This window comes from Dromaius novaehollandiae, chromosome W (assembly GCF_036370855.1).
Source record: "Dromaius novaehollandiae isolate bDroNov1 chromosome W, bDroNov1.hap1, whole genome shotgun sequence".
In the NCBI taxonomy this organism is placed as follows: domain Eukaryota; kingdom Metazoa; phylum Chordata; class Aves; order Casuariiformes; family Dromaiidae; genus Dromaius; species Dromaius novaehollandiae.
Window position 1 is genome coordinate 58,876,614 of NC_088130.1, and position 22,822 is coordinate 58,899,435.

The following is a 22,822-nucleotide window of genomic DNA, read 5'->3' on the forward strand; positions in this document are numbered from 1 at the left end:
CAGTGCCATTTAGCATGTTCAGCTTTATTCTTTCGCTGCCACAATTTATTGTATGTGGGTTTACTGGCAAATGTTGGCATTTTGCATTGCCTTATTTGGTGATTTCTCTGATGTCTCTCTAGCAACTCAAGAAAGGCGTGGTGACCCTCACCGTGCGCACGAGGCTGCGCAGCCCCAGTCTCACGCCCTGTGCTACTCCCACCTTGCTGAGCCGGTCCAGCTCACCCAGCTCCAGTGCCAGCGGAGGCACTCCTGTCCCTGGCTCCGATGACACGGACGGCTCCTCCTCCAGCCGCAAAGGCCCCGGACCGAAGGACAGGATTGTCATGGATGTGACACTCAATAAAGGTGAAGGTTCATTGAAATGCCCTCAGAGAAGGCAGCCCTGTTTATTAGGGGAGTTTCTGGGAATGCTAGTGGTTCCGATACCCAGGGCACCTACCCATGTCGTTTTGGTCTCGGAGAGCTCTCTGTGAACCACGGGATGGTGGAAAAAACCATCCTCTAATGCAGAGCCCTTTGAAGAGGTCCCCCTTTCACATTTTGCTGCTCCCAGAGTCAAGAGGAGGCTCTTCCTCATAGCGGTGTCCGTGCTGCTGAAAGGGGGAGGCCAAACATGAATCAGCCTCTCTACAGCCCAAATGACCGTGCCCTTCTGGTAAAGGGCAGCCCTGAAGGCAGCTAACCCACGCAGTGCATTCAGGATTGCCCAGAGGAGCTGCCTGAACTCCTTCATGAGGGCTTCTCTCAGTAACAACAATAGTACAGGGTAAACTTGGAGCATACACTATATGTAGTGGGATGACTATATCTATCTTAAAGGCTTGAGTGATGACTTTAAAGGTTGGACTAAAAATTTGGAGAAAGAAGGTCAGATATCTAGTAATTCCTATTTCAGGTACCCTGTTCTACGAAGGAAGGCAAAGGTGAAAATGAACAGGGGAAATAATTAAACCGCAGATGACTTCTTACCTTTCTTCATGTCTCTTTGCTGAGGGATGCCATGCAGATATTTAACAAACTAGAGTCTTACATTGGTGGTGTCTTCTCACATTTTCTGAAATAATTTTAAAAGTCACTTCTTTATTTTATTGCTCTCCCACTCCTTTGTGTCTCAGACCTGATCAGACCTTGTGTGACATTTCCAGTCCCAGGCAGCTCTCAAGGTACTCTAAATTTGCCAGGAGTAGGGTTAATCCTCACAACAATGGACCTCAGAAAACAGTCAAAATTAGATATTGTCAATCCTGATTGCCACTGTGGGTCTTGGCTTCCTGAATGCCTGCACCTAAGGCCAGCCCTGAAACAATACGTGATTCTTGGTCTCAGATGTGATGTGGGAACACAAACACTTGTGTGTCCGGTGTGATTACAATCTGCAGGGACTCAACAGTACTTTTCTTTGTACTTTTTGTTTTTCACAGAGCCAGGGGTTGGGCTAGGCATTGGTGCCTGTTGTCTCACGCTGGAAAATAGTTCTCCAGGGATATACATTCACAGCCTGGCCCCAGGATCAGTGGCTAAAATGGATGGCAGATTAAGGTTAGTTAAAGCAAAAACATGCTGGAGTAGTTTTACGATAAAATGGATTGAGACCTTGTTTTCACCAATCAGTTGATGTAGCAGGGAGGGGATTTATATTTAAGTGTTCACCAGAAAGAAAACATTTAAATAAAGACATTCCAAAATACCCGAGACATTCTTCTGTGTCATGGAAGCAGCATGATCATTAAGATTTGTGGGTTTTTTTGTTTTTTTGTTTTTATTCTCTATATAGAAAACTGAGCTTAATAGCACCCTTCAAGAAGGAGGAACAGGCAGAAATGCAGCTTCATCAATTTTTGTCAGAGCTGCAGCCAGAGACCCCAAATTGGCAGGATATTTGCAGAGCTCTGTTGAAAGCTCAGTCACCTGAAACTCTTAAAAGGAGATGGGGGGAGTTTCTTGCAGTGTGCTGTTCCCATGGCTGCAGGAGAGCTTTTCTGTCCTTGCTGTCTGATGGAAGTGCGGCAGGTTGACCTGCCCGTCCCGTGTGCTCCGCTGGGAACCTGGACTGACTATAAGGAACTGTAAGAGAAAGAGAAATCATTCCTGGGATTCGCTTGTGCTTTACGCTGCATTAAGTGACAGAAAGTTATTTTCTGTTCCTTTCCTGGAGTCCTCCTTTTTAAAAACCCTTGGAGGGAATTCCCCAAGGCCTCCCGTTTTTCTGCATCCCTGCGTAAATACTCAGGGGCACGTGGAGCAGTGCTGAGGAGGAAGGCTGCGCTCAGGGCAGCGAGGCTGTGTGATCTGCGCCGAGCCTGCGCCGTGAGCGCTGGTGCGGAGAGGCGCTGCAGCAGCCTTGCTTTCACGCACTCGCTGACGGAGGGGGAGAGCTCTCCGTTCCCTGCACGTGCAATGGCCCTCGCTTGCTAGGGAAATTGTGATAGAGCAAGTTGAGTTTTGGAACAGGAGAACAAGATAATTTTATGGTTGCATGCCTGCCAAAACTCTTCAAAGTTGCTACCAAATAGAAATGTCTAGAGGAGACAGTACTCTAATACTGACTTGCTTTCTTGTAAGCCCTTTTGGAAAAGATTGCCGTGCTGGTTGTGCCTGTGTGTAATAGCTGTATCATTTATTAGGTTACGTGATTGATTATATCCAGGCATGCTTCCCAGTTTTCTAGCTTGCTTCTTTGAGACGTTGCTCCTGTTGTCCCATCAGCAGTTTATGGTTCCGTAAGCCAAAACTAAGAGGATGGTTTTGATTTTGGAAAACCTCATTAATCAGATACAGGCTTTGCAATACCAGGAAGGGTTTGAATCCAGCTCCTCTGTATCTGAGCTCCCCCTCTCAATCCTGTGCTTGTATAAGTGATTCCGTTATCATAGTTTCTAGTAGTAGTTTAAGTCGGAAGGATAGGCAGAGCAGTGACATGATTTCACAACAGTTGATCGCCCTTTGTTTTCTTGAGCCTGTACCAGAATAGGGGCCCCTGAAAGGCTGCCGTGTGCAATTGTCATTTCGACTTTGGCGTGGAGACTTATAGTGCAATTTCATTTCCATTGTCACAACTAATCCAGCATAAATCAGCATCAGTGGATTGTTTGAAAATGTCTATTTAAAGTAAATGCTTTAGTAATTACAGAGAATGCTTTAATGATATCCCTAGTTGATAGTCTGTTCTTTTGAATAGTTCCAGATGTCTGAACACCAATGATCAAGACTTAAGAAATTGGAAAAACAAAGCAAAACAATTTATCCTTCCCTCTCAGACAAGGTTTTTTCTTTCTTTTTTTTTTCCTAACTGGGTTCTGTACTTTGAAGCAAATACAAGCTTATCTTGCCCAGTTTTTTTTCTCAAGTTATTTCATAAACTCATATCTAAATCGTGAACGTCTTATCGGTGTTTGTGTTAAGTAGTTCAATATGATGGTAAGGAACAGCCCATCTGAATCTAATTTTTTTTTTCCCCACCCTGTGCTCAACAAGTATCAGGATGCAGATCTGGAACTGAAGTTTGCTTTCACCCTAGTCCGAATGCAGCCAATTTTCTCTGTTGGTTTACTAGGGTTTGTAGCACTGACAGTAAGTGCAAAAAGGAACCCTGGACCTCCCTCCTGCAGTTCAGCAGGACTCAAACTGTTCATGTCACTGGGAGCAAGAGCAACACTGGTGGCTTTGCAAGTCAGATCTTTTCCAGATACTTGTATCTTTGAAAAAGTTTGGCTACCAGTCAGGAGCACAAGTGTTTCTGTAAGAGCCAGATGTCATTAACTAGCTCTATTTCTCCCTGCAGCCGGGGTGACCAGATCCTGGAGGCGGATTCGGTGAGCCTGCGCCACGCAGCGCTGAGTGAAGCCTACGCCATTCTGAGCGAGTGTGGTCCGGGTCCGGTCAGCCTTATCATTAGTCGGCATCCTAACCCAAAGGTGAGGAGGAAATGTGTTGGGGTACCTACGTGGTGTTTCCATCTTGTGCTGTAATTTGCGGCTTGCTGTCTGGAAAGCAGCAAGTGAAGAATATTGGAGTTTTCTCTCTACGGCGCACGTTGTGCAAGAAGTCAGGCTAAAGGACTGTAATGATGCCTTCCAGTTTACAAGTTGTAGCAGTGTTAGAGCTTCCTTGCTGCTTTTCACTTAGTCACCCACTGATGAAATGCAATTTTCCTGGAACTGCTTGAGTGAAGTGTTCCCGTCATCCTTCATATTTGGGCCAAGCAGCAACGCAAATATGGTGTATGTCCTCTTCCTCCTTAAAGCTGAGTTGTAGTTAGTCTGTGTTTGAGTAGAATATAATTTGGGCCAGCAATATAAACATCAACAGATTGAACTGATCAGCTATAGTAAAGTAGTACAAATACTGTTTTTAAAAAAGTAGAATCTGTCCAAGGATCAAAGTTTTCCTTTAGGAACTAGAAAAAGAGAATCTGGAATGTACTGCTACTGAGAAGTCTGTACAAGGGTAATTTGAAAATAAGAAATAAGCCTGTGTTTACAAAGTGAGTGATTATTTTCAAGTAATTTTAAAAAAAATGATGATAGAAGATCAAACCCGTTTAACCAAGCTATAGGGAATAATAACTTCTTTTATTTCAATATTTCAAAGAATTTCATGAGTGTACAAAACCTTCCTGTTTAAACAGGAATGAAGCTGTAAAAATATTTGCTTTAGGGAGTCCAGAGAGCTTTGACTTTTGAACTCCTAACTACAAATAGAGGCCTTTAGAAGAAACCTGAGTTCTCCTAGATGTGGATTTATTTTATAATTAATTGTGTATTTTCTGCTAAATCAAATATACAGCAATAGGCAAATTGACACTTACTGCCCAGACTTTATTATCATTGCTACAAAGTTTTATGATGCTGAAAAGAAAGAGGCCGTGGCTCTGTTGGTTAAAGGTAAGCATGAGAGGGGATAAGAGTTGGCGCCCCGGCTCTGCAGCCCCCGTCTCGGGGCTGCCGCTGCTCCCCCAGGGCTGGGGGTGCTGGGCCCTGCCTGCTGATCCGCTCGGCGCAAGGAGAAACTGCGATGCCTGGCTTAAACTAATTGCTCACTGGTACTCAGTAACAGAGGGAACCTATTAAGGGGATCCCATTACAGTTTTCCAGAAGTGATATTTAAAATGACAACTCATCCTTTGCCAAAGAGTGCTGTGTAAGGCTAAAAGTTTAGCTGGAGGGACCCGAAAGCATTTTTTTTCTCCAGACAGTATTGAATCCACAATCCCTTCAAGTTGGATCTCTGAAGAAATGCCCATATGGGACCAACATTTATCCTATGTCACTGTCACCCTTCCTCTGACAGCGCTGGAAGATCTGTGGAAATTTTTTAATTGCTCTTTTGTGGCTGCAAGTAATACCCCGGGCTGCAGATCGTAGTTAAGAGTTAGCGCAGAAGAATTTCCCTGGAAGCAGTTCGATCAGCCCGATGCTAAAAATCGGAACTGTTAGAGCTTGCAGAAGGGTGGATTTCTGTAACCTTTAAATAAGTGAAGAAGAGACCATCCATGTTTTGCCTACCAGCAGACACCCAGGCTGGGTGTGCAAGCCCCCCACAACCTGCTGCGATGGCACCTTCAAGCAGTTGTGCCTCCTCGCACCGGGGCCGTGTTGGTCTAACAGGCTGCACCTTCACCCCGTACCTCCGTCTTGTCCATAATGCTGCAGTCTGCACCGCGCCTAGTTTTGTGCTCAGGACATCTTGTACACCAAGGTTGGTGCAAAGGTCCTGGAGCATACGCTGTGGGAATATGCTTGGTCCGTGTCCTTGGAGGACTCTGTGCCCCAGGAGCCAGGAGACTTCCTCTAAGGTCATGCCACAAGCGGAAAGCAGAGAGATATTTCTACAGAGGTTCATGTTGTTTTAGACATTTTTATACTTAATCTTTCATTTCATGACAAAAAAGGTCCACGGTGTGTTTTGGTGCTGAATATATTCAATTAGGTATTTTCATGTGCTTCCAAGAGAAATACCACAAAACTTTCTTTCTTCTTGTTATTGCGAGTGAATGAGGCATTTAAACTATGCTGAAATTGCTGAGTTTGCTTAGGAATCTTTCAAGTCTTCATGGTTCAGAAAGATTCAAGTTTCTCATCTCTCTTTATGCTGAATTTTAATTGGTGTAAAGCAATGTGTATAGAAATTACTTTAGACAGAATTACCTTGCTTTCTGTTTTTAAATACATACTCCTGCAGACTAGCTGTTTCTGTTCTAAGACTACATGGAGTTTTCTAGTAATAAGAATTAAATGCACTGCGGTAATTCAGGACATAATTAGCATATTTCAAGTATTGTAGAGCAGTATTATTCTTAAATTGGAGAAAACATTAAGTACCGATTACTGATTTAGTTTTCTTAAGAAAATGAGGAGAAATGAAAATTAAAAAGGCAGCTAATATCTCAGGAAGTCTGACTTTCTTCCAGTAGGTTCTTTAAGTGCTGAATATCTTCTGTTGCTGACGTAGGCTTGTACAAAGCAGCCTTTGTCTATTTTAAAGTAATATTTCTCAGTAAACCAATGTACAGTGTTTAATCAAGTTAAAACTGTGCCATAATGGCTTCATTTGATTTCTTTAAGCCTGGTGCAGTTTTATTTGTTTACGTAACGTGGCACTTGGACGTTGTCTTCATGAAGTCGGCTGGTTTCTGCTTCCCGTTTTCTGCAGAGGAATGGCGTGCAGCTGGTCTGAGTCAGAGGCCAGAACTTAGGAGCGCTTAACCAGCTCCTCTTTGCGGAGGCTTTAGTATAGGAGCCTATCTGAAATGAATCAGGTATTTGTAGTGATAAGTGGTCAGACTCTCTCATCTTCTCTTCTTCTACCCAATATTGATTTCTTGTCATCTACTAAACCGTAGGTTTCTGAGCAGGAAATGGATGAAGCAATAGCGCGCACTACTCATCGAGAGAGCAAGGACAGCAGCTCCTCTCATGGCACAGGTAACAGCATGTTCTCTCCCAATATTTGTCTTTTTCCAGGTGTGCAAAGGTTTAAGGATGTGTTCATGGGTTCCTCACCATCAATATTTTGAGGGCCCTCAAATTGAGCAGTTTCGCAGATGTGATTGCTCTACTCATTGGAAAACTTTCAGCAAAAACATCCTATTTCACATGGATCAACTCTGTAGGTCATATTATTTGCTTTGGACTTCTCTAGGCAGGCTGCCATGATCTGAAAGGCGGGGTGCCTAGAGGAGGTTGCTCTATCTTCTCTTTGGGATTTCTTCAAAGGAGAATATCCTGCTAGGGAAAGGGTGGGAGGAGTCAGCTCCATCCATCATGTACGTTTATCCTTAAAAATGACCAAAAAAAAAAAAAAAGTACTACTGTATCCATTTGAAGGAGTCCAGGTATCGCATACTGGACTATGTGTTTTAACTTGGTATTAATCTTAGAGGTCATGTCGAAGTGCTGTGCTCTGGCATATACCTGATAGTTTTGAACCTCAGCCTTAGCATTTCCTAAAATCTTACAGATCAAAGCAAACTCTTGGTAATGGCAGAATGACCTGTGAGGTGATTTTAAGATTTTTAAGGCATTAGATTTGTAATTATTCTTCATGTATCAGTGACAGCTAGGACCTTTATGCAGTACACCTTGCCCTTGGCCACTAATTTGTCTTCTGCAGTTGCACGTCATCAGCAGTGTGCTCCAGCGGGTGAGGGAGACACTTCTGCTTGTCTCCTCTGCGTAGTTCTGTCCTGTGCTTGGCTGTGTAGTGAGTTTCTACGATAACATTTTGCCTGATCTGAGGGAGAGCTTGTGAAATGTTAAGTAAATCTCACTTTATGTTAGTAGGTCAGATAATAAGTGAGTATAAGCGCAGCCCCCAGCTCAGATGGTGAATGAGGAGCTTGTTTGGATACGTGGACCACTGCTATAACTTTTGGCATCTAACTGCACTGTGTTTAACAGGAGCTGCACAAAAAAGCCCCTCGCCTAGTGTGAAAGCCAAACAAGGAGAGACCTCCTCTCCCCTCAGCTGGACTATGAAACGTTTCCTGGAGCCAGCAAGCCGGGTAAAAGACTTAAATGCAATAAAAACAGTTCTGCTTCAAATTCAGCTCTTACCCAAGGATTAAACTGTTCAAAACCAAACCTCTGTGCTCCTTCCTTGTCACGTGTGCTCCATAAAGGGGGTTTGTTTCTTAAGCCTCACATTTGAATCGTGATGGTAGGGCAGAAGAGATGAGATGGTAGCAGAGACCAAAGGTGGCAGAAGAGACAAAACCCTGTAGGCAGGTTGAGTGCTTGGTCTGTGTACATAGCCACTGTAGGGGAAAAGTCTCTGTTTTTCCCGGGAAAGCAAAAGAAGTCATGAGACATGTGTCCGGAAGTAGAAATCCTTCCCTTCTCTCGGGGAAGAAGGTATGCAAAGAGAATTATGGAAGCAAATGGCTTCATCTCTTGTTTCTAGCGGGATTTGGAAAAAAAAAAAGTATTGTCTAAAAGCATATTCATGTGCTGCATTTCAGCAATTTACATTTGACCATTTGGCCCTCAGTACACCATCAATTCCTCTATTTTTAAAATTGTTGTTAAACTTTGATATTGACAAGGGTGATGTGAGTGGTATTATTAGTGCTTGTGTGCAGATAGGGGATTTACGTAGAAATGACTGCCAGTCACCGCTCGTGCGTATTTTCAGCAGGGATCCGTCAGTTCGGAGGCAGAACTCTCCCAGTACTTCTCGCACGATGGCCCAAGCCAGCTGTCTTTCTCCGATGCCGTAGCCAGCTCCTGCGATGAAGAGCAGCTCCGTCAGAAGAGCAGGAACAGTTTATTGGATGACAGCTCCCTCCCTCCCGGTAACCTGAGAAAGTGATGGAAATCTGTCTGGCCATTTGTCTGATGTGGGGGTGGTCACTGAGCTCTGGTTTGCTTTACCGAAAAGACCCGGTGATTCCTTTGTTGGTAGGACGATGTCTGCCAGCACGATGCAGACCAGCGCTGCTCGTACGAAGTTTTGGAAAATGGATGGGGTTTACAGCAATGTGCATAAATGCCTGTTTCCATGGTAGTTTGTCCAAATTGCTGCTCTGATTACATGAGAATGACCTTATTTGGTTGCTCTGGCTGAAACTAGATTGACAACGTTACAGTGTTTTTCAAATTCCTGATGATCATCTGATTGATTACATTTAAATGAAAGTGTTCTTAGCAGCCTCAAATATATAACTTTGCAATACCGCATGTAGCGGTGTAAAAACAATCAAATGTTCAATTTGACATCGGGTAGTTTGCATATGTATCTTTTTCCCTATAGTAATTGGCTGAAAGAATCTTATATTTTCCTTAGTGACACACACCTGATTTCAGGTTCAAAGGGTATTACATTTGTTCTCCCTTTCCTGTGCTTCTCAAGTAGTGTCTTTGTCTGCCACTTATTTTTCTCTGCAAATTCATTATTTAACGCTGAAAAGCATTTTTATTTAAAAAGCTTTCTACAAAATAATTTGCAGTCCTTTCTACGAAGGCTGTGAAAAGGGTTCTTAGACTAATTAGTCTTTAATTTGAAACTGATTATTGTGTGTTTGTGTCTTTGTTTGTGAGAGTGTTTCTCACTCACTGTAAATTGATTCAGGCAGTCCTGTGCATAGATTTAAACAGATTTGAAAGAAATTCAGTTGTTTAAAGTAAAATACACATGTGTGTGTGCATCCCTTTCTTCTTTGGGTCGTAGTCATAATTTAGAAAAGGGCTGAAAACAAAACCAGATGTGCCATGAACTGATTTCAGGAAGCACCCATTAATTGTGGAGCCATCTGTCATCTCTCTTGCTGTGTACTGTAGTTATAACTTAGAGGGAGGTCATGAAAAACCTGCTTTTTGCTTTGCGAGGGGAGGTTAGGCTTCTTCTGCAAACAAAGCCGCGTGACCTCTGCTGCAGTGGGATGCATGGTATTAAAAATCACAAATAAATGCAATTAAGATAAAATGCTTTTTTTCTAGCTGCTAGAGAAGCAGGAGTGGCAAAAGCAAATGGTCTGGCTTCTCCAAGCAGCGGGAGGTCGTCTGGCGTTCACAACAAGCACGGGGAGTCTGTCCGGCCCGGCATCCTCAGCGATAGCCCCAAGTCTGCCCGCAGCCCCTTCCATCGTCAGCGAAGGGTCGTTTTCTACGATGGTGACGTTAGTGATGACGATGAAAGCTCCCACTTACACAGGAGCCAGAGGGCCAAGAGCCAGGAGGACTCTGGCGTTGTCATTACGACCCCGTCTGTAGAAATTGATGATGAGAGCCAGGATGGCGAATCACCGAGATACACTGGCACGGAGACATCTTCCCCCCACTTCAGCCACTCCGTGGAGTCTGCAGACAGCACACTGGAGCAAGTAGACTCTCCTTTTTTCCCGATCATAGCGTTTGATTACTCAAGTGTACCCGAAGTTCGTCTCGGCAGCCTGAGTTTGAAGGAGCTCCGGGAAGCACAACTCGAATCTAAGAGATCTCCAAAACTGGAGCACCGAGCTGTCACAAGAGTGAAAAGTATGATGAGCACCGAGTGCCGAAGCCTTCAGAGGCAGAAGACGGAGGAGCATGGCTCTTACAGCAAGCCCGTTGCAAGGACTCTCCCTCACAGCAAAAAGACTGAGGCGTCTGACAGCTCCGGGCAGGGCCAGGGTGAAATAGTCACTCTGGTTCGCAATGAGCATGAGTCCTTCGGCCTGGATTTGGAAATCCAGGCCATGCCATTAAAGGTGGTCGTCACAGGGCTGCGGCCAGGTGGAGCAGCTGAAAGGGTAACTTTTTAACTGCTTGATTTGCTTTGGTTTGCTTTGCTTTTGCTTTTCAGGGATTTTTATTGGTGAGCAAGTAATCTGCTGAGACTAAGTGCGAGGGAGACATTTGTCCCCGTTGGGCACAGTGTCTCACCCCCAGTCATTCTGAAACTACTGCTAAAGGAAGTGTTCTCGATTCAGAAGTGCACCCTTGCTGATTCAAAACTGAGAAAGTCAAGAGGCAAATATACTAGTATAGATTCACCCACATTAACAGTAACAGTTTTTTGGGGATATTGTTCTTTTATTTTCTATCTTTTTACTAGAAACAAAGAAGAAAAAAAGAAAGTGGCAAAAATGTTCAGTAAGAGACGAACTATGTTGCAGCCTAGAAAGTGCGTGCTTTAAATCCTGCTCCATTATTTTATCTGCACGTATTCCCGTATTCTGCAAATTTGATGCCAGGAGGCCAGAGGCTGGCTAGGTTAGCCAGGGTGTGGTGGTGGTGCCAGGAAGGCATTACTCTTCTGCCCCTCTCACGTGTACGCGTTGCAGCATGGATACTTGCTTCATGCTGGACGTGGGATTGCTGACCTTGACCCAGCTGTGCAGATACAGGATACTCTGGTGCACAAAGCTGGATGCAGCATTTTTAGCCCAGTTAGAGGGGTAAAGAGGGGATATGTTGCAGCAGTTTGAATTGGGCTGTGAGAGTTGGGGCGGTGGGTGCTGTTCCTGCCCCTTCCTCTGATTTATTCTGTGGCATTGAGAAATACATTTAGCTTTGTACTTCAGGAGCTCAGTCCCTGTCTGTTTTATAGTCATTTAGGAGAGTCCAGTTGGTCCAACAGGAGATAGCAGTGAGGGATGTGATTCATATGCAAAATGCAAAAATGGTAGATAGTGCTCCTACAAGGAATCCTGAAGAAACTATGTCTGATCCAGCCAAATTCCTTTAAATGAAGGGAGCTATGTCCTCCATCCTCGTGTCGGTCTCTCTGGAAACCCAGCAGCTCTTTTGACCTTCCAGTTTGAGACTGATCATGAATTTCTCTCCTGTCAAAGCACAGTCTGCTCTTTATTTACATGTTGGCAAACTGACAGTAGTGGTACCTATGCTCTGCAGTGATGTGAAATAGGGGATGTTACTCCTACTCCATTAATTGCTTCCCTGCGATCTTTGCTCCTGTGGGAATGCTTTTGAGGTGTATTTATAGTTTCCTTGTATTTGTCATTGCATCAGGGATCAATGGGCAAGATGGCTGTGGGGGATGAGATTACCACTATCAACAGTATCCCCATCAATAAGATGACTTACGAGGAAATCTGCTTGCTCATGCAGTGTCTTCCCACATCTGTAACCCTGGAGATCCAGAAAGCAGCATCAGGTGAGAGGAAGTTTGCTTTCATACCATTTATTTTGAGTACCAGCGTCTGTGTCGGTGAGTCAGGCCAAATGCTTCATTGCTGAGCCAGGCTTCAGGGTCCTTCATAGCACCGTGGTGAGGGATGGAAACCTAATCCTCTGTGAAGTGCTCAAAGCTCCCATTTATAGTACATCCCTCCTGTCAGCATGTGCAGAGGTCTGAGTCATCTCCTGCAGACCTGGAGTTAACTCAGCAGCAGTGATGCACTGACAGCCAATTTTATTGCTTTGCTTGTTCGGTAAATATTTTGACCCTTTGTAATCACATCTGTCTCTTTTAAAGGCTGAAGCTTAAGTTGTATTTTTGTGAACACACAATAAGATAATAAAATCCTTCTTTTTCTTTCCCTTTCATGAGTCAAAATTGTCTCGTGTGCAAAAAGAAGAAGCAGAAAACCCAAGATAAGAACTGGAATCTTATCAAAATGTTTGCATGTTTCTTATATAAAAAAGTAATTTAAATTGGAACGTTTGTTCCTCGCTGAGGTTGATCTATGCTGTTACAGCAATATTATTCGTATCCACAGACTGTACAAATTACATGGTGTGGAAATGAGTGTTTGAAAAAGAAAGCATGCTTTTTACATTCAGAAGGAACATAATATTTTGCTTCCTTCTAGCTTATGATCTTCTTTGTGTACCTATTAATACCTGGGAGCCAAAATTGCTTCCAGATGCTTCAATTCCAGTTGTTCTTTAAGGAATTGCTGGCAGGGCAGAGGCTGTTCCCATTTCCTTAGGTTACTCTGGCTTTTGCAGACTTCTAGCACTGGGGTAGGCTCAGGTTGGCACTGCTTTGTCGGGCACCTCTCCTGCTCTCCCCTTCCCTCTGCCCTGCCTCGCTGGCAGAAACGAGGGTCTCCTCAATGTGGGATTCAGCCTGCTGAAGCAAGGCAGTACTTCAGGTCCTAACGGGGTTGACTGTCCCAGAAGCGGTGTAGAAGGGTGCAAGCGGATGTCTGGGGTGAACTTATGGAAATCAAAGAGCTGGAAAAATGGGTGAGTTGGAATACGTTTGAGTGCAGCAGTGACAGGGAGGTCAGTAGCTGGCCCAGGAGCGGGTTAAACATGTACTGGAAGTGAGGAAAGCTCCGCACCAGAAATCCTGTAAAACCCTTATGCTTAATGCACAACCCGTGTGTGTCACATTAAACACCTGCAGAAATGCCTAGAGGATCGGAGTCAAGATATTTATGCACTGCTCATCGCTCTGTTATCTGTTCACCTTTGGTTGCTCTGCCAGGGCTTTGAATTCTCTGTGCAATCTACCGAAGGCATCTTCGATCAAAAAAGGAATGAGAAACGATGCTGCTCAGCCTGACTTTACTGCATATTGATACTTTGGTAGCTGGCTGCTTGGCTGTTTAAATTTCAAAGACGAGAATTAAACAGATCTCAACTACCTACCCAAAATAAATCGTTCCCTCCTGTGTGCCACTCAGATACACAGGGTTGAGATTAATTGAAGTTGTTGTAAACATCGTTACAGAAGAGGAGGAGTGCAGGGCAAAAGGAAAACATCTAGGCTGAATATGTGGGTGTCTGTTTTGTAATAAAACCTGGTGTTTTGCATATCACTTTCCATATCTGATAGGATTTTATATCCTTTTTTTTTTTTAATCTTGATGCAGCTGTCAGCAGATTTACAAACCTTATCCTGACTCCAGGGCTAGATGGTCAAAATCAGAGCGATCTCAGCAGCTTCCTTGTGACTGAAGAAAAGAGCTGTGGGAGGCAAGAAGGAGCCGGTTTGCAGAATGATGGTCCAGGCTGTGCAGCGGAGAGACCAACACTGCCACCTCATGCCAAGAGCAAAGATGTGCAAACAGGCACTGCGCAAAGCAGCCGTGCTGAGGACAGCGCCGCGATCCCCGTCACTGATATCGATGACTTGCTCGGCCAGATGAGTGCCCCAGAGGGCAGAGGTTCGCGGACCCCATCGCGAGCAGAAAGCCCCCTCCGAGACGAGTACACCACGATGTGCTGCTGCGGGACTGACGAAGGCTGTCCGGGCTCTGAGCCACGGCCGGCGAAGGAGCTGCTGGAAAAAACTATGAATTGCGCAGCTAACGCAGAAGGGGTTTTGGGGTTGTCAGCATTGGACTCCATTAACACAGGCAAACTTTTTACTGTGAATAAAAACTCTTTAAATAACTATTCTAGGAATTTTAGCAGTTTAAGTGAGGATGAGCTCCCTGCAGCAAACACCCTGGAAGGTAAGAGAAGCGACCCATTTCCAAAGTCTATGTACGGGGCCGCAGAGGATTCTCACTCAGACACAGAGTCTGTCACGGAAACCTTTGATACCACTAGTGACGTGTTGCTCCTGCCCTGTACTGCTGCTAATGCCCCTGCAGGCTGTACTATAACAGAGTCGGATGAGGAGCAAATCGAGATTTGTTGCACGAGTAACGAGCCACAAAAGCCTGCTCAGGAGCAGCATCTCCCATCCGCAACAAGCTTATCCCCTCTGTCCCCCCCAGACTCTTACAGCAGCGAAGTTTTGCAGAGTGAGGACTGCACAATGTGCAGGTCGCTGGAGACGAGCATTAACAAACTAGAACTGGAAGATCGGAGTGGTCCCACCCCATGTCCCTCACAGCGTTTAGATGTTTCCTCTGCATCCCTCTGTTCTTCTTCATCAGTTTTCCTGCCAGACAAAGATACCCTAAAAAATTCAGTAGGTATCCCTGAAGTTTACTCTTTGCATAACAATTGTGCCTTAAGTGCAGAAGAACAGACGGGCTTGGGGAGCAGTGGCAGACATATGGAGTGCTGTGAATCCGTTGAAGAGGAAGGGTCTCTGCACTGCAAGAAGATAAGCTGTTGTTCTGCTGGAAATGTCAATGGCTTGGAGAGCAACTTGCTGGAGAAGGAAGGATGTTATGATGAACAGAGATCCACATTTGAAAGTGAAACAGTGGTTGAGGACTGTAATCATGCCATTAGTTACTGCTTAGCAAAGAAAGAAACCAACAATTTGTCCAACTTGTCTAAAACAGACAGCAATTATGGGAACATGTCGTCACAAAGAGCAATATCACTCAGGTCTCCCTTTCCCACTAGATCTAAAGATCCAAAGGCTAATATAACCCATGACTTGCCAGGGAAAAATGAGAAAATTAACTCTGTGACTTCAGGAAGGAGTTCAAATGCAAAAGTCCAAAGCTCAGGCACAAATCACTGCAAAGGAGCTGCAGTACCGCACAGCCCATCCTCTCAGAAAAAATCGTGTCAGGAGTCTAAGGCACAAACAGCGCAAAAAAGTATAATGGAAACCCTTTTAAATAACCAGAAGGCCAAAGCAGGACCAAAGATCAAGGGCTTCACTATCAAAAGCAAAACAAAGGCAAATTCAGACTCTTCTGGGATTAATCCTACCAAAGTCAATGGGACTGATCAGAAAAGGCCTTCTGTTTCTCCACAGCTGTCCCCCAAGCTCCTGGGGAAGAAAGCACCATTGTCCCGTTGCTTACCTACAAACACAGATCCTGGCAAGAGTGTTTCAGCAGTCTCAAGGGCTCTGAGGTCAGAGCTAGAAAATAAACCATCTTTGGTCATTTCTGGAGAATCACTTTTGCCTTCCGTGAATGGCACCAGCAGCCCAGTAGAGAGCAGTGAAATAAAATGTGGTGGCTACGGGGAGCTAACAGATCAGCAGCAGGGATGGGGAAAGCAAAAAGAAAAGCAAGCTTCCACGCAGCCTGAGGTGTGTCGGGGTAAGGGCCCTAAGATGGATGATTTCAGAGCTAGGGACAGTCAGCCCAAAGCTGCCTCATCCCCAAAGGGGATACCAAAAGTTGAATATGTGAGGGGGAGAACTGAGAACCCTGGAACAGGCCTGAACTCAGTCAAGAGTGTCAATAATGAAGATGGCCTTAAGCAATTAGATCTGCAGAACTTAGGAACATCTGCTAGAAACTCCTCCTCATTGAGGTCTCCCCCAGTTCAGCAGGAGCAGCCGGAAGGACAGGAGATTCAGCGCACTTTCATTGAGGTGAGGCTGTCCTCTTCCTCCTCGTCTTCCTCTTCTTCCTCCTCTGCTTCTTCCTCACCAGCACCATTTCTGCAGCAGCCATTGATGGAAAAAACAGAAGAGGTGAACACAGAAGTGCCTCAATTGACCGAGGAGATGAAGGCCACACAGTATTTTTCTAAAGTGGATGTCTCTGGAGATAGAAATCTCTATGGCTTGTCGAAACCTGTGACAAGGACTTACTCGATGCCAGCCCAGTTATCAGGTCACTTGAGAGAGGATTGCAATGCTGCAGACATTTCAGCTCATGCTGTGCATGGCCCTCAGAGCCACGATGCAGATGAGAAATCCCCCCATTCGGAGATGGGAATGTTAAAGATGGTCCATCTCAATCTTCTGAATGGTCAGAGTGGGAAGGAGCAGGTGTATGCTTCCAAAAGTGTCCAAAAGGTGCCTGGGGACTCCCCCTTAGCCAGTGACATTAGCTATCCTGCCACTGATAAGCTAAGAAATTTCAGGAGAAACTACTATTATTATGAACTGAATTGGCCACATGAACCTACCTCATCCTTCTCTGTGAAACAGAGGATCAAATCCTTTGAAAATCTGGCAAATTTTGATAGGCCTGTTGTTAAATCTATAGATATTCACTCAGCCTCTAAAACACCTCTTGGCAGAAGATCGTGCAGTGGGATAGGTGCTGTAGCTGCAACCAGCCCAACCGAGGCATCGCGGGCGCTGAGACGAAGCTTAAGCTCCTACGGCAGCAGTCCGAGCCGGGACAGCGCTCCGGCATCGCCACAGCTGATGAAGTCATCCGTGAGCGTAGACTTGTCGCACACAGCGAGGAATTTGACCGAGGGCAGCAAAGGAGAAGGTAAATCGGGGAAGGAAAGCGCTTTGGGAGACCTGGCCTCCTTACCGCCCTCGGTGTCGCATGTCCAACGGAGCCGGGGTCACGGCCGGCAGCTGCTGTCCCGCTCCAGGCTTCGGGAGCTGAGAGCCCTCAGCATGCCTGACCTGGACAAGCTGTGCAGCGAGGGCTTCTCTGGGGACCCGCAGGCCGGTTATTTCAAAACAGAACTGGAAATCACGCCCAGGAGATCACTTGGTTTGCCCGCAGAGAGCGATGCCAACCTGAGCACGTCTTCTGCCCTCTCCAACCTTGCGAGCGGGACTAGAGTGAGCTCGAAAGGGAGCAGTCCTTGGAACAGCGGCTCGGGAACACCGGGGTCGGCGTCGGAGGATGACGCCACGTGTGACAGCTCTCCAGATGGGAAACATTCAGAAAAAAGCTGGTCGGTCAGGTTAGTTAAAGACTTCTCTATTATTTCCATTAGCAAAAGAGAGCTCCTTCTGAAGTGTTTCTTCTTCATCCCTGCAAGGCTCTTCTGAGGCAAAACTTTCCAGTTGCTTAGGACTTGCTCCAAAGCACATTTCAGTGGAAAAGCTTTGGCCCAAGTTCATATTTAACTAAAAACTTGGATGTAGTTTTTTGTGGTCTTTGTCTTTCAAGGCTGTTATGTTGTTGTCTGGTGGTGGCTGCACTTCAGTATGGGATGAAATATGTTATGCCGACAGGGTCAAGCTCTTTTTCTGTGTCCCTTCTTACTGTTTGTAGTCTGGTTTTTGGTTATATAACAGTAGCAATTACTGTCTCCTGCCCACCTCAAATGGGGAGATTGCCCAGCATTTGCTGTCAGTGCAGCCTGTGATGACAGACAAGTTTGTTGTCCTGCCAGAAAGAGTACTCAGAAGTAGCTGTCGCTTTGTTGTTGTTAATACCACTTGCTTAAATCACTGGGGGGTGGGGGGAGGCAATGGAACAATGATTGGTTACCAGGATTACTTCTGAATTGTCGTTTTTTTCCTTCCCATTCTCCTTCCCCAATATACACCATTTGTTACCTGTTTTCAAGATTTGTGCTTTCTAATGACCTGGCACTCCATCACTTGTTCTAATACAAATTATACTGTATGTTTGAAACACATTTTTACACGGTCTAGAAATATAAAGCTGTCCTTTATATTTTTTATATTCATTTTAGCTTGGATCAGCTGCTAGTCTCAAACCTGGAGCAGCAGAAATTACAGTCTGTTTTGTCATCGTTAATACCAAAATGTGATGTTGCCATGATGCTCCAAGAAGTCAAAGCACAAGTAAAGGTAATAACCAGAAGATAAAACTAAATTATGGGCAATAATTTTACTTTTTTATGACAGATAAAATCTCCTCAAGACATTTTCAGAACTCCTCCAGTGTTCCCCTGAGAAGGTAGTTTTTCTTCTGCTGTTTCTACAATGGCTGCTCTAAACCCATGGTATATTTGAATGGCTTTTGTATAAGAAAGCTTATTGTTTGTCCAGTGCAAAAGCTTTTATGAGCCATGATAAACTGACCAATTTTAAGTGGAGAAGTATGTTTCCATTTCAGTCATTATTACGGCTGAGAAACTCTTGGGCTGGCCAGTAACTGCACACCAGATCTTAACTTTCCAGCAGCCATCTGGGTCAGACCCACTTTCCTCGTGAGCACGGGAGGTTCTGCTCCTCTCTGGCTTGCAAGCGCTCGCCTTTCACTAGCAGAAAGGTCACAGGAATTGAATTAATCGTCTTTAATACTGAACTGGTGGCTGGCAATGCCAGGAAACGTGGCTACTGGGGTGTTTGTGAGAGACCCCCGTGCCCTCTTTGCTCTGCCCTGTAGGAAGCAATTATTGCATCAAGGCAACCTGCTTCGTTACTGAGGCGTTTAAAGAAGGCCTCTGAGTGAAATGATTGCTCTTTTCCCTCTCTGCCCTGTTTGTGTTTGTGTGTTTGGGATGTGTCCACATTCTTTTTAAATCCGAACTGAAGTTGATACAGTAATGACGGCACTGGAGGGGAAACTGCCATCTAGTCTGCATAACTGCTGGTTGAGCCGCGTTTGGAGCAGTCCTGAGTCTTACTCACAAAGGTTACAATTTCGAATATAAAATGGGCTGAGGGGAGCAGGACCTTCTCAAACTACTCAGCTTTACCGCCTTCCAGGGACAGCCTAGCTAAAGCTTGCAAGTCCCAAGAGCTCGATGAGCCAGGTGGGTTTGGTCATTTGACCAAAAATTTTAGGATTGGGTTTTATTCCTTGCCGAAAGTAATTAAGCTTTCTTTAAAGTAGTTTGCATGGGATCTTGGAGAGATTATTTATTCATGCCAGTTTCTAAAACCTAAGAACTTGAATATTTCTAAAACTGAAAGCTTTTTGGAATGCACTTCTTGTCTGCATAGTTTCTCATATCCACATTTAAGCCCAGTATGGCACATACGCTGGAAAACTTTATGCTAGTCACATGCTGGATTTAAATCTACAATAGGACAGTTCTTCAGAATTATGCAATTGCTGAAAAATGAGATGGACATCTGTGCCTGATTCGGATAGAGAGCTTCCCCTGGGAAGAGTTTGTCATCGTCTTTTGATCTGAACAGTGCTGAATTTATTGCTAGCATTCAATAAGTGCTAGTAACACACAAAAAAATACATTTTATTGATTAGACCTCTGTGATTGATGATCTTTGGCTAACAGACAAAACAGAGATGCGAGAGATTTGAGCACTTTCCTATTGTGTTGCTCATTTCTTTTGTAACTCTAGGCAAGTTCCTTAGATAGAGATTTTAGCAGAGTAACTCGCTGTGCACTGCAAGGAGTTAATTTGAACTAACCTGCCTCATAGAGATGTTATGCAGTTACGTGTAGTGATTCCTCCCAAAGCCCAGCAGATGGTTGGGATTACTCTAGACCTTGAACTTTCATGGTGTGACTGATTAAAGCAATAAGCATCCCTAGACAGGCGTCTGTGACCCGTATTACACGTGGTTGGTGAGGACAGAATTTGACAGCTGGGAAGTCAGGAAATGCTGGTCGTTAGGAGTAGGAAGCCAGCGTTCAGATTGTGTTGGTGTCTGGCCCAGGATACATGCTCCTCGTATAGCCCTCAAAGACCAGAGGCCTCTAATTGCTTTCCACTGTAAGCAAATTATGTCCTGATACCAAGAGAGTGAAACTGTTGGGAAGAACGTGATCTCCTTAAACAAAAAGGGCTGCTTTAGTAGTTACCAGTCAAAGATGCTAGGATGGCTGTCACGCTTAGCACACATGGTTGGAGAGGGCTAGCGTAGATAGTCAACTGACTTTACTATTTCTAACCTAACATAAAGCTGTTCTTGCTTCAGTACAGGTAGGAAAGGTCTTGACAGCTACAAATGACTATGGTCTAAGATATTCAGCCCAGACTGCTTTTCTTTCCCCAGGCGCTAATTCATCGGTGGTTCGGAGCAGGGTGGCACTGATTTCTGACATTGGCTCTGTGCTATGCAGGGATGCCTCGAACACAGGAAGATCCTCTGGGGCCCCTGCTTGGTGAAAGCAGGCCCAGTGAGGCCAAGAATTTGACTGTAATACTGAGCAATGACAGTAATCTGTGGTTCTCTGTGCCTTTTGAAATGAAACGGAAAGGCAAGCCCTGAGTTAAAGATGTCAAGTTTAGTGAACTAAATATGTCATTTAATGATAAATAGGTTATAAGGTTCATTCCTAGTGATGTGTCATTAATTTTAGTGTTGGCAGTTTCTGGAAATGATTGATGTTGGATGGGATCCCGGGGAAAAGCCGAGACCTGCTTTCTGCTCCCAGCTTCTGATGCTGTGCCACACATTTGGTTGCTGTCTTCTTGCTCCATCAGATGACTGCTTACAGTCCCACTTATGCTGCAAAATGTGGCATCTGTAACAGTGTCTGGTTTTGTCCTAATGACTGTTCAGAAGACGACACCAGACTTGCTGGACAAGTCTGCTTTTCTCTCATAGCAAATTCTGTATTTTGGCAGCAGCCCATCACTTCGAAGAAGTCAGCTTTGCACCTTTGTCCTGATCTGGAGCCAAGTTCAGCCCTGGAGCACACCAGTGCCAGTCCATTTCCTATGCTGGATACTCCTGTTTCCATGAGGGCGGACCGTAGTCCCGAGGTGTTCAGATTGCTAACGGGCTCATTGCTTTCATCCTCCAAGTGGAAAAGTTCTTGCTGCTGTCCCAAGCCGCAATTCGTAGTCATTGCCCCCTGTGAGATTGCCCGGCGCTGCTGGGAAGAGGTTGATGCCATCGTCTTTGTAACTGCTCTTCAGGGGCAGAGGAGAAGGGGGATAACAAAAGTGTCAGTAATTCCCTGTGGAGTACAGTGCTTGGATGTGACAGATGGCAGCAGGGATGTGTGGTGCCTCTGAAGCAAGTTGCACAAAGAAATGAGAACTGTGGCAAGCTCTGGGATGGCTTGTGGGGCTGGTACCCTTTGGTGTAAGGAGAGCGGTAAGGAGATCATCCTGGAGCAGCAAACAGCATTGCTTTCCCCAGAGCAAGGAGGCTGTCTTGGGCCCGGGGAGGGTGAGGGAGGAACAGGGCTTTCTGCTGCTTTCCCACCCGTGGGGCTGGGGGAGCCCTGTGACAAGCCCGTTTGGCCCCCCATAACACAGCCCCCCCGAATTACTGCCTCAGGTGCTCTGATCTGTGGCATGTGTCTGGGGGAGGAATGAGCAAAATTATTCAATTTTCATTGTAGAATGTCCAGCAATGGAAAGTTTATTAAAGCCTTTTTAAGTGAAGTTGCCCCAGGTGTAGTACCTGTCCTAATTTTGACTAGCCCTTGAAGAAGTCCCTGCTGCCATCTGAGTGCTCCCATACTGCTGCTGCTTGTGTCTGCAACATGAACAGAAGCGTATTTAACATCTCAGAGTTTTAAATCTATGAGTTGTTTTTCTCACTTGCCATAGCTTGAGAGTACTGGGAATTTGTCATCTGTGGGAACATGGTCTTGATCTTTGTTTTTGTTCTTGCCTCCTTCCCCATCCCCTCCACCCCCATTTTTCTGCTAGAGCAAAGAAGATGCATACTTTGTAGTCCTGCGTAAAGAAGAAGGAGCTGGCCTGGGATTTAGTGTTGCCGGAGGAATAGATCTGGAACAGAAATCAGTCACAGTAAGTGATGACTGCAAGTCATTTTTTTGCAAAGCTCACTTTAAAACATGCTGGTGATTAGATCAAGTGCTCGTTTATCAAGACTCACTGAAAGTCATTCGCAGTCATAAAACAGTGTCTCTCAGAGGCGGCTGCATACCATCTGCTACTGAAATCACAGAGAGAGTGTCTGGGTAGCGTAGTTTTTATTACTGGAGATGGATGCCAATTATGTTTTCAAGCTTTAAAAGTGTAACTTGTCTGTGACTGGATGGGATCAGCCGGGTCTGAGTTCCAAAGATGTAAATAAAATTCTGCATACAGCTGCAGTGCATGCAGCCTTTTGGGAGAGAGTTTAATTTCTAGCCCTTGAAAGTGAATTCTATGCAGCAAAGTTTTGGAAGGTTTTTGCAAATCCTGAGGGTGACTGTTTCAGATCTCAGCAAACACGCTGGATTTCACTTCACAAGTTTTTATTGCTGTTACTGAAAACTGTTGGATTTCAGTAAACGAGTTCAAAAAAAGCCTTACACAACTCTCTGAACCAAGGACATTATATCTGCCATGAGGTGATTTGGGGAGTAAAAAGTGATGCCAGGCAATTGAAATACTATCCAGAAAGGGATCAATGAGACAGAGAAATTCAAGACACTCAGTGTCCCATATGACAGTATCTTTACACAGGATATGCTTTTAGATTCTACCCAGAAAGAGATAGACAGATATATCC

The 22,822-nt window shown here is 45.0% G+C and overlaps 1 protein-coding gene across 5 annotated transcripts in view; it reads left to right on the forward strand.

Annotated features, from left to right (window-relative positions):
* Positions 1-22,822, forward strand: part of LOC112982170 (PDZ domain-containing protein 2) — a 210,769-nt gene that overhangs the window by 178,943 nt on the left and 9,004 nt on the right. For 4 of the 5 annotated variants that reach the window (XM_064500657.1, XM_064500659.1, XM_026098357.2 and 1 more), the window contains 11 exons: positions 123-348; positions 1,425-1,542; positions 3,785-3,917; positions 6,845-6,926; positions 7,902-8,005; positions 8,635-8,794; positions 9,939-10,729; positions 11,952-12,096; positions 13,766-17,417; positions 18,159-18,276; positions 22,012-22,113. In XM_064500657.1, the coding sequence (XP_064356727.1) occupies positions 123-348; positions 1,425-1,542; positions 3,785-3,917; positions 6,845-6,926; positions 7,902-8,005; positions 8,635-8,794; positions 9,939-10,729; positions 11,952-12,096; positions 13,766-17,417; positions 18,159-18,276; positions 22,012-22,113 (5,631 nt within the window). The remainder of the gene's footprint in view (positions 1-122; positions 349-1,424; positions 1,543-3,784; positions 3,918-6,844; positions 6,927-7,901; positions 8,006-8,634; positions 8,795-9,938; positions 10,730-11,951; positions 12,097-13,765; positions 17,418-18,158; positions 18,277-22,011; positions 22,114-22,822) is intronic. The other variant, XM_064500658.1, reaches the window with a different exon arrangement.